Below are 12,092 nucleotides of genomic sequence, written 5' to 3'. Positions count from 1 at the left end.
TTATTTTGGTGTGGCGATATGACGTCATAAGGCTGCGCCGCTCCTGCATCTGTGATTCTGCTGAAGAAAGGTTTGTGTTTTTAATTATCTAACGTGTTTAAATCAATACAACCCGTTCAAAAAATTATATTGAGAACTTTGAAATAAGTTTATTATTATTTAAAATAATATTTTATTCTATCTAATAGCAGTAATGAACATAGTTTTTTATGAGTAGATTGTAAACATGTATAACACAAAAAGTGCGTGTCATTTCGCTCCCTATATTGTGAATCAGTTCATCATAAACACGCTAGTTGCTCTCTGGCAAGTAATGATAGAGAAACGGATCTTTTTGAAACCGGTTCAGATTCAAATTTATCAAATGATTCAGAGTTTGGCTCGATCACGCTGACGACTCCTGCAGTTCTCCAGTGTAACAAGAACAACAACACACACATGTGGAATGACAACTTCTACAAATCAACTTCTGTTTTCATCACAGTCTAATCCATTAAATATAATTTACAAATGCCTAAATATGAATTGTCTGTATAGTCTGTGTTCCTTTCTTAATATGTAGTGCTAGTTTTGAGTGTTTTTAGTCTAATCAGATCATTTAAGTCCATTAACTCTCTCTCTGACTGACTCTCTTACCAGTGAACTGAACTACTGAACTAGATCTGATTGAGACGCTCTCAGAGATTTAGTTTTGAGTGTTTTTAGTCTAATCAGATCATTTAAGTCCATTAACTCTCTCTCTGACTGACTCTCTTACCAGTGAACTGAACTACTGAACTAGATCTGATTGAGACGCTCTCAGAGATTTAGTTTTGAGTGTTTTTACTCTAATCAGATCATTTAAGTCCATTAACTCTCTCTCTGACTGACTCTCTTACCAGTGAACTGAACTACTGAACTAGATCTGATTGAGACGCTCTCAGAGATTTAATTTTGAGTGTTTTTAGTCTAATCAGATCATTTAAGTCCATTAACTCTCTCTCTGACTGACTCTCTTACCAGTGAACTGAACTACTGAACTAGATCTGATTGAGACGCTCTCAGAGATTTAGTTTAGAGTGTTTTTAGTCTAATCAGATCATTTAAGTCCATTAACTCTCTCTCTGACTGACTCTCTTACCAGTGAACTGAACTACTGAACTAGATCTGATTGACACGCTCTCAGAGATTTAGTTTTGAGTGTTTTTAGTCTAATCAGATCATTTAAGTCCATTAACTCTCTCTCTGACTGACTCTCTTACCAGTGAACTGAACTACTGAACTAGATCTGATTGACACGCTCTCAGAGATTTAGTTTAGAGTGTTTTTAGTCTAATCAGATCATTTAAGTCCATTAACTCTCTCTCTGACTGACTCTCTTACCAGTGAACTGAACTACTGAACTAGATCTGATTGAGACGCTCTCAGAGATTTAGTTTAGAGTGTTTTTAGTCTAATCAGATCATTTAAGTCCATTAACTCTCTCTCTGACTGACTCTCTTACCAGTGAACTGAACTACTGAACTAGATCTGATTGAGACGCACTCAGAGATTTAGTTTTGAGTGTTTTTAGTCTAATCAGATCATTTAAGTCCATTTACTCTCTCTCTGACTGACTCTCTTACCAGTGAACTGAACTACTGAACTAGATCTGATTGAGACGCACTCAGAGATTTAGTTTAGAGTGTTTTTAGTCTAATCAGATCATTTAAGTCCATTAACTCTCTCTCTGACTGACTCTCTTACCAGTGAACTGAACTACTGAACTAGATCTGATTGAGACGCTCTCAGAGATTTAGTTTAGAGTGTTTTTAGTCTAATCAGATCATTTAAGTCCATTAACTCTCTCTCTGACTGACTCTCTTACCAGTGAACTGAACTACTGAACTAGATCTGATTGAGACGCTCTCAGAGATTTAGTTTAGAGTGTTTTTAGTCTAATCAGATCATTTAAGTCCATTAACTCTCTCTCTGACTGACTCTCTTACCAGTGAACTGAACTACTGAACTAGATCTGATTGAGACGCTCTCAGAGATTTAGTTTAGAGTGTTTTTAGTCTAATCAGATCATTTAAGTCCATTAACTCTCTCTCTGACTGACTCTCTTACCAGTGAACTGAACTACTGAACTAGATCTGATTGAGACGCACTCAGAGATTTAGTTTAGAGTGTTTTTAGTCTAATCAGATCATTTAAGTCCATTAACTCTCTCTCTGACTGACTCTCTTACCAGTGAACTGAACTACTGAACTAGATCTGATTGACACGCTCTCAGAGATTTAGTTTAGAGTGTTTTTAGTCTAATCAGATCATTTAAGTCCATTAACTCTCTCTCTGACTGACTCTCTTACCAGTGAACTGAACTACTGAACTAGATCTGATTGAGACGCTCTCAGAGATTTAGTTTTGAGTGTTTTTAGTCTAATCAGATCATTTAAGTCCATTAACTCTCTCTCTGACTGACTCTCTTACCAGTGAACTGAACTACTGAACTAGATCTGATTGAGACGCTCTCAGAGATTTAGTTTAGAGTGTTTTTCTTTCTGTTAATTATTCTCCTCTTAAACAGGACAGTGTGTTCAAACACACAGGAAAACTCCTGGTGAAGCGACTGAGATCCACGTGACACACTATTATAAAGATGGCGTTTATTAAAGAGGAGAGTGAAGACGTGAAGATTGAAGAAACATTCAGAGACAAACATGAAGATACTGAGGAACAAACAGGTTGGTTTCGTTCTCAAAGTATTTCTTTAGTTATTCTGCGTTATGCATCTATATTTATGCTCATTATTTTATAAATTAACTCATGACAAAGTTAATGACGTCACACATTAAATTAGTAAAAATAATAAATTGCCAAAACAATTATTTTGTGTAACATCAAACCTTACTTATGAATTAAAAATAATGAAAATCGTTTATTTCTAGCACTTAATTATCCAACAGTATCTATACATTTATTTTGCAATCGACTTTACACTTGTTCTCTATAGCCTAATAGTTTTTTTTTTGTCATCCTCAAAATCACTTTATCAAATCATGGTTTGTAAACTTTAGTTTCTTTACAGGCATACTGTTTAAAACACTTTTACTCTTTGAAATAATAACTTTAAAAAGCAAATAAGACTGAAAAACTTTCTTCGATTGAGAAGGAAATGTAATAAATGCTGTTTTAAATGTTTGTCACATTTTCGAGTGATGCACATCGAAGCTGACAATATTCAAAATTCTGAACACAGTTGAGAGGACACTATTTGTCTAATATTTTATAGATGAATGGTAGATTTGAGATCTGTTTGTAATTAACCAGTTCTCCTGGGTCAGACTGGGTTAAAGTTATATTTCTTGGGCGATTTCACAAGGATCGATTCTTGGTCCAACTTCATTGTATATGTTTGCCTGTAGCTTTCTAGTAGTCCTGAAGCCCTTGATTAGCGTGTTCAGGTGTGTTCGATTAGGGTTGGATCACAATATAGTTGTTTAATTGTATATTAATGTAACTTCCGGGGCGCTCCAGTGCGTGTGCGACCCAGCAGCTTGCCCATCCAGTGTTTGTTTGTTCCAGTGTCTGTTTTACTTTATCGAGTGTCTATTGTGGATGTTTATGCGTGAGTGGAAAGCACCAGTGATACAGAGATGCGTTTTTTAAAGACTTTCGATCAACTGTTCGCTTTATTTATTGTGATAACGCTTCTGCTGGAACTCTCCACCTGATACGGTTCGGAGTATGGAGTACTGGGGAAAGTTATCCATAGCCGAGAGTTTCTGATCTCCCTACGAACATCGTCTGCCGGTATTATACCAGATATTCCGGCTGAGTTGTGTTTACCAGGAGAGAGAACTGAAGTCGCGATCGCCTACTGTGTGAAAGGCGTCTGGTCTGAGCCCGGCAGCGAGAGCACGTCCCGCGCTTTATTTTCTCAATGTTTCGCTGTGCGTATATATTTTAATGTTCTGTTCCATTGTTTAGTGAATGAAAACAGTGGAAGTAGAGCTCTGCACACACATCCTGACTCCGGCTGTCACACATCGACGCAAATTAAAGAAATACTGCTCTTATTATTTAGAGTGCTGTCACTCTTAAAGTACCGGTACTAATACAATTTCATATCGTACCGATTTTAATAGCTGGGTACTGCGATACCTTTATAGTACCGCTGTATTGTGCAACACTAGATCAGTGATTTTTAAAGTGTGAAGATGTCACACCCTCTGGAGGTGTTGAGCCAATAAGAAGTTGTCCCTTTGGAGGCAGATTTTATGACCCTTAGTGTTCTAGCAGGGCATTTGAATCTGTAATTTCATTGGGTGTTTAAGAAAAATAATCTTCAAGATTCTATGTGTCACAAAGTTAGCAAAATATATTGTAAATTAACAAATGGGGAACAAAGATTTGAGTTTATAGAGACTAAACATGCCACACATATGATTTTGGTTAAAAGTCTGAGACATTAATCCATTAGAGTTTACAAGAAAACATAGGCCAAACCATATAAAAGGAAAATCATGAGATGGGAAAATTAGATGCATGTTTATACATTTCTCAAGTTTCTCTTGAATATAAGGGTTTATTTCTCCTCAGCAAGAATTAACTAAGCACAGCCCTCTGCAAGTTTCTTTTTTGGGGTTGTAAAAATTGTTAGTGTGTTAATGTGTCCTGTAACAGGACACCGAGTTCTGCCAGTGTGTTAGCTTCATTTGTGATGTTAGTTTTGGGGGAAGTTACATAGACCTTTGTTGGGAGATTGAGCTTGCTGGACTATTCATTAAATATAATGAATAATTTGTGTGTGTCTGATTGGTCCAGATGCTACAGTGGCCTACATAAGTCAGAAGCTGTATCCTAGAGAGGTGAAATACTCCACAGTTGAGAAGGAGTGCTTGGCCGTTAAATGGGCCCTGGACACATTCAGGTACTTACCACCTTCTTGGCCGAGAATTCCTCCTTGAAATTTATCGCCGGCCACTGCAATGGATGGATCATATGAGAGACTCAAATGCACGAATCATTCGATGGTACTTATCCATGCAAACGTATAGTTTCATTGTCCTGCACATACCAGGAAAGAGTAATGCTACAGTGGACTTTCTTTCTCACCTGCTGGCTTGAAAGTGGGTAGGGGGGAGTGTGACTTTCACGGATTGACCGCACATTTAATATGGACTTGAGTTAATAAATGCATTTACACACACACTCACACACAGATTATTTACTGACATAAGAGTTTATTATTATGAGTATCGATCAAAATCGAGTGAGTGAATGAAATACCTGTTGTCTTCATGCAGTATTGTTTGTCCCATCATTTTAATTTAATAATAATAATTTGTTACGTTTATATAGTGCTTTTTCTGGGACCTCAAAGCGCTTTACATGGAAGGGGGAATCTCCTCAACCACCACCAATGTGCAGCATCACCTGATCATGCGACGGCAGCCATATTGCGCCAGAACGCCCACCACACACCAGCTTACTGGTGGAGAGGAGACAGTGATGAAGCCAATCAGTATATGGGGATGATTAGGAGGCCATGATGGACAGAGGCCAAGGGGCAAATTTGGCCAGGGTGCCGGGGTTACACCCCTACTCTTTATCGAAGGACATCATGGGATTTTTTATGACCACAGAGAGTCACGACCTTGGTTTAACGTCTCATCCGAAGGACGGTGCTTTTTTGACAGTATAGTGTCCCCATCGCTATACTGGGGCGTTAGGACCCAGACAGACCATAGGGTGAGCATCCCCGGCTGGCCTCACTAACACCTCTTCCAGCAGCAACCTGGTTTTCCCAGGAGTCTCCCATCCAGGTACTAACCAGGCTCAACCCTGCTTAGCTTCAGTGGGCAACCAGTCTTGGGCTACAGGATGAAATGGCTGCTGGCCTACACAGGACCATTTTAGTGGTCCTACGGGGAAACAGTGGCGGGAATATTTGGTTCCGCTAAGGATAGGAATCTACCACTGAGCATGGGTGTTTCAGGGACAACGCGGCCGAGTTGCTTCTGTTATTTCCTGTTCAATATATTGTAAATGATATCAACTGTTGCATAAGAGAGTAGATTATCTATTTTGAACAGTATGACAAAATGTTTCTTCTAGACTATATTTATGGGAAAATGTGTAAAGTGTTGTATGGGAGTTTGTCCCTCCCCATGGGGTAATGGTGCTGGCCACCAGTATAAATGTGCTTGTCTGTCTTTAATGGGGTGAGTCTGTGCTGGTTGCTGCAGTGGAGGAGTGTGTGGCCTTGGTGCTGCAGGTATTTTGTTGATTTATTTATTTATTTATTTGCATTTGGCTTTACTGCTTTTGAATCTAATTTGGATGTTTTTTGGTAAAGATTTTTTCCTTTTTTGTTTAATTTTTCCATTACTGTTATATACTTGGGTTAGGATTTTTCATGATTTTGCACTTTTTAATAAATATTAATTTATACTTCAAACGTTTTGTATTTACTCTGCCTCTGTTTAATTGGGCCAGATTTTTGGGGGGTGCCCATTGCTGGGTTCCTATTACACACATGAAAAAACGCGAACATATGAGACTTTACCAACACAATATCAGCTCGTGAGCACAGTAAACAAACACTGTTTCCTAGTAACTACAACTGCACTTAAATTAAATGAGAGAATTATACAAAAACACTTACAGTTACTGTCACCTCCTGCTGCTTGACTGCTTCTTTCTAATGAGTGCTACAATACACGCTGTAAAAATAGCGCAAGCTGGCTTAGGCCACGCCTCACTACCGAAACTGTTTACGACGTGAAAAAACGCGAACAAACGAGACTTCACCAACGCGATTTCAGCTTGTGAGCACAGTAAACAAACACTGTTTCCTAGAAAACTACAACTGCACTTAAATCAAATTAGAAAAAGATACAAAAACACTTACAGTTACTTACTGTCACCTCCTTTTGCTTGACTGCTTCTTTCAGAGAAATAACATAATTGTCAAGAATTTCTGAGATTACAGGTTACACATTTTTCATTTGTTTAGTGGTGTTGGGTGTAGTATTTAGCGTTCTTGTTGGATTTGTTGTTTACATGTCTAAATGTTTTAATGTCTGTTGCTTTGTGCCAATAAGCTGGTGTTAAAATTGTTTTTGTTTCTTTTCACCCTAGACTTGATGGCGAAAGAGGAGAGTCAAGAACTAAATGAAATGGAAGACAAAAATCAGTATGAGAAATGTCATGATTTCATGAATGGAAAAAAATCTTGTAGTTACTCACAGACTCATGAAACAGGAGCTAGAAACCTTAAAGTCCAGATGAGAGTTCACACTGGAGAGAAGCCTTTGACCTGCCCTCAGTGTGGAAAGAGTTTCAATCGTAAAGGCAGCCTCGAAGCCCACTTGAAAGTCCACACTGGAGAAAAACCGTTCACATGCCAACAGTGTGGAAAGAGCTTCTCAATACAAGGAAATCTTAAGATTCACACGAGAGTTCACACAGGAGAGAAACCGTTCACATGTTCTCAGTGTGGAAATAGTTTTAAACAGAAAAGAGACCTTAATGCCCACATGACAGTTCACACTGGAGAGAAGCCTTTCACCTGCCTACAGTGTGGGAAGAGCTTCACAGTAAAAGGAAATCTCAAGACTCACATGACAATTCACACGGGAGAGAAGCTGTTTGTTTGTGATCAGTGTGGAAAAAGTTTCAGATATAAAGAAAACCTTAATCATCACATGAGGATTCACTCAGGAGGGGACTATTTTAAATGTCATCAGTGTGAAAGGAGTTTCACAGACAGGAATCACCTTGAGAATCATGTAAAAATTCACATCGTAGAGAAGCCCTTCATATGCCATCAGTGTGGAAAGAGTTTCACAAACAAAGCAAACCTTGAGAATCACATGAGAATTCACACTGGAGAAAAGCCTTTCACCTGTCCTCAGTGTGGAAAAAGCTTCACGATTAAAGGAAACCTTAAGATCCACATGAGAGTTCACACTGGAGAGAAGCCTTACAAGTGTCTTAAGTGTGAAAAGAGTTTCACATATCACACAGACCTGAAACGGCATTTGCAAACTCATTCTGAAGAGAAAATGCCGTTTTCCTCAGTGTGACGAAGTTTAGAAAAAGGAGAAATTTTAACAATCATCTGTGCATTCACTCTGGAGAAAGTCAATTTAAATTGTGATCAGTGTAATAAAAACATCACACTTACAAATACATATGAAAAGTCATGTAAATGTGAGAGTACTGGGGAGCTAAACCATTTAGTGCTTTGTAAGTAATCAGAAATATTTTAAAATGTATACAATGTTTAACAGGGAGCCAATGCAGTGTTGACAGAACCGGGCTAATATGGTCGTACTTCCTGGTTCTGGTAAGAACTCTAGCAGCTGCATTTTGGACCAGCTGTAGTTTATTTATTAAACGTGCAGGGCAACCACCCATAATAGCATTACAATAATCTAGCCATGATGTCATGAACGCATGAACTAATTGTTCTGCATTTTTTATTGAGAGCATATGACATAATTTAGATATGTTTTTAAAATGACTTATTTTAGATATACTTAAAAACTAAAAAATAAAGTATACTTTCAGTCTAGTTTTTATGTTCTCATCAGAAATATACTTTATGTACTTAGCAAAAAACCTTACAATTACACTTAAAGGTGCAATGTGTAATATTTCTGAGGATCTATTGACAGAAATGCAATACAAGATCCATAACTATGTGTTCAGTGGTGTATAAAGACCTTACTCAATGAACCGTTATGTTTTTATAACCTTAGAATGAGACATTTATATCTACATAACCGCGGGCACCCCCTTCTATGAAGGTCGACATTTTGTGACGTCATGTTTCTACCGTAGCCGAACGCGAACACACAGCGCTACAGAGCGCGTTTCGTCACTACCTTGAAAGAGAAGCAGCAGAAAGCTAGCAGCTAGCCATAGACATCGTGAGTAGTGACTTTTGCCTTGTCAGTGGTGTAAAATATGTAGTTGGATTGTTCATGTAACTTAGTTCTTCTCCCTCGCTGTGTTATGGCTTTGACAATCAGCTGATTAGTACTATTGACCATAAAACAGTAAGGTTATAGGAGTCACCAACCCGTCGATCGCGGTTGACCTTGAGTCGATCTTGGAAGCATTTTAAGTCGATCGTGAAGAGTTTTCAAAACCAGAGAATATATTTTTATTAATTATTATTTATTAAATTGTGTGTAGTAAATGGTGTCCATGGGATGCGGAGGCGCACGCGGTTGCAATCACATCATTTTTGCAGACGCGTCGAGTATAAACAATGCTTTACGCTTTAACAAGCTCAGCCACAGCCCTACAGCATTACAGGTCATATTAGCCAGCTAAACTTTTACAACCCAGTTAGAAAAAATACGTAGTTGGATAGTTTCGTTTGGTTCTTCTCCCTCGCTGTATTATGGGTTTGCTATGTGGGGAGAAATGGGCTGGTTACGTTCGTGAGACAATCAGCTGATTACTATTATTATATTATATATTAAGATCCTTGATCCTCACCTGACTATGGTTTATCCATATGGTTTATAATGGACTGTGGTACAGAAACAGTGACAATGTTGCACACTCTTGGCTTACTCTGGCTATTCTCTGCTGTCTCAGACAACAATATGTTTGTCCCGTTTTAGCCACCGTAGCTTCTTCGAAAGGGAGGGGTGAGCAGTGGGCTGAGCCATTAGTGCAACTCGCAACCGAACCGCTAGATGCCGCTAAAATCTACACACTGCACCTATAAGTATACCTGACTTATATAGCCTATATTTGTTCTCAATATTTTGATATTTTGACATACTGGAAGTGTAATTAAAAGTGTAATTAAGTATTCTTAGCTTTAATTCTTGGCTTGTAGTTGTGTTTACTCTTTTGAGTTAGAAGTATTTTAAATACTTTTTTCACATAGGTTTACATCCTCTCATAAACTTACATTGTTTGAAAATATTGATTTATAAAGAAAACTTGTATGATCTTAATTCTGACTATGTGAATTTTTGTGTAAATTCACTTTCACCTGGTCACCTGCTCCGCTGGCTTTCACCTGGTCACCTGCTCCTCTGGCTTTGTCCTGGTCACCTGCTCCACCGGCTTTATTCTGATCACATGCTCCACCAGCTTTGTCCTAGTCACCTGCTCCACCAGCTTTGTCCTAGTCACCTGCTCCACCGGCTTTGTCTTGGTCACCTGCTCCGCCGACTTTGTCCTGGTCACCTGCTCCGCCGGCTTTGTCCTGGTCACCTGCTCCGCCGGCTTTGTTCTGGTCACCTGCTCCACCGGCTTTCACCTGGTCACTGCACCACCGGCTTTGTCTTGGTCACCTGCTTCACCGGCTTTGTCCTGGTCACCTGCTCCACCGGCTTTCACCTGGTCACTGCTCCACCGGCTTTGTCTTGGTCACCTGCTTCACCGGCTTTGTCCTGGTCACCTGCTCCACCGGCTTTATTCTGGTCACCTGCTCCTCAGGCTTTCACCTGGTCACCTGCTCTGCTGGCGTTATCCTGGTCACCTGCTCCACCAGCTTTGTCCTAAGGTGTGTTCGACTTCATGCAGCTCTGCGCAGACCGATCGGTGGCTGACTTGAAGCAGTGAATGCCGGTTAGAAATTTTGTCCGACTTGATGCAGCGCCGACGCCACATGACTGTGACGTATGCCATTAAAGTAGCGCGAGAGCGATTCGAGAGCAGCCGCAGGACTCAGCCAGCGCAGATTCTCAAGGGCAACTGCATGAGCTCTGATGACGACACAACTGTTCCACGATTGGCCGGATTCACCGCATGACAGCGATCACATGTTTCGTGTTTATTCTCACACCTTCAGTTCCACTAAAGCTCACAAATTATTTTTTATAACTATTTTCATGTAGTCACAATGTTATATTGTCATGTTTATCAAAATAAAAACGTGGATTCCACTTCATTGATAATAGTAACTTTATTCTTGTTCAAACAGATGATGTATAAAGCAGTACATAAAGTATTGAATGGAAATGTCTCTGAAACATCTGTGTATTTTGCAAATATTGCATTTATTTCACTTCAGCTGTGGTAAAGTATGCAAACACCACGTGAGCGGTCACTACGGGAACCAGAAAGTGTCCGACTTCAAGTCTCTGTTTGCAGCTCCTCCCCGCCTGCACGCGGCAACTCTCGCTGATCGGTTACATGCAGCCGATGCCGAACACACCTCTAATCACCTGCTCCACCGGCTTTGTCCTGGTCACCTGCTCCGCCGACTTTGTCCTGGTCACCTGCTCCTCAGGCTTTGACCCGGTCACCTGCTCCACCAGCTTTGCCCTGGTCACCTGCTCTGCTGGCTTTGTCCTGGTCACCTGCTCCTCAGGCTTTGACCCGGTCACCTGCTCCACCAGCTTTGCCCTGGTCACCTGCTCTGCTGGCTTTGTCCTGGTCACCTGCTCCACTGGCTTTTTCCTGGTCATCTGCTCCACCGGCTTTGTTCTGGTCACCTGCTCCGCTGGCTTTCACCTGGTCACCTGCTCTGCTGGCTTTGTCCTGGTCACTTGCTCTGCTGGCTTTGACCTAGTCACCTGTTCTGCCGGCTTTGTCCTGGACACCTGCTCCACCGTCTTTGTCCTGGTCACCTGCTCCACCGTCTTTGTCCAGGTCACCTGCTCCACCGTCTTTGTCCTGGTCACCTGCTCCACCGTCTTTGTCCTGGTCACCTGCTCCACCGTCTTTGTCCTAGTCACCTGCTCCACCGTCTTTGTCCAGGTCACCTGCTCCACCGTCTTTGTCCCGGTCACCTGCTCCACCGTCTTTGTCCCGGTCACCTGCTCCACCGTCTTTGTCCTGGACACCTGCTCCACCGTCTTTGTCCTGGTCACCTGCTCCACCGTCTTTGTCCAGGTCACCTGCTCCACCGTCTTTGTCCTGGTCACCTGCTCCACCGTCTTTGTCCTGGTCACCTGCTCCACCGTCTTTGTCCTGGTCACCTGCTCCACCGTCTTTGTCCTGGTCACCTGCTCCACCGTCTTTGTCCTGGTCACCTGTTCCACCGTCTTTGTCCTGGTCACCTGCTCCACCGTCTTTGTCCTGGTCACCTGCTCCACCGTCTTTGTCCTGGTCACCTGTTCCACCGTCTTTGTCCAGGTCACCTGCTC

At 41.0% G+C, this 12,092-nt stretch overlaps 1 protein-coding gene across 2 annotated transcripts; it reads left to right on the top strand.

Annotated features, from left to right (window-relative positions):
* Positions 1–10,891, top strand: LOC143718350 (uncharacterized). 2 transcript variants are annotated; one of them, XM_077209440.1, is made up of 4 exons: positions 1–70; positions 2,549–2,709; positions 4,789–4,894; positions 7,108–10,891. In XM_077209440.1, the coding sequence occupies exon 4, from the start codon at positions 7,113–7,115 to the stop codon at positions 8,052–8,054; it is 942 nt and encodes a 313-aa protein (XP_077065555.1). In that variant the 5' UTR covers positions 1–70; positions 2,549–2,709; positions 4,789–4,894; positions 7,108–7,112; the 3' UTR covers positions 8,055–10,891. The 2 variants fall into 2 exon arrangements, with proteins under 2 accessions (XP_077065555.1, XP_077065554.1); XM_077209439.1 differs by lacking the exon at positions 4,789–4,894 and having other exon boundaries at positions 2,549–2,705.
* The last annotated feature ends 1,201 nt before the right edge of the window (positions 10,892–12,092 follow it).

The sequence above is a fragment of the Siphateles boraxobius genome, unplaced genomic scaffold, assembly GCF_051911475.1.
Source record: "Siphateles boraxobius isolate OS27281-9 unplaced genomic scaffold, OSU_SipBor_1 61, whole genome shotgun sequence".
Classification (NCBI taxonomy): domain Eukaryota; kingdom Metazoa; phylum Chordata; class Actinopteri; order Cypriniformes; family Leuciscidae; genus Siphateles; species Siphateles boraxobius.
Note: the sequence above shows the minus strand (reverse complement) of the source record. Positions and strands in the feature narration are given on the sequence as shown.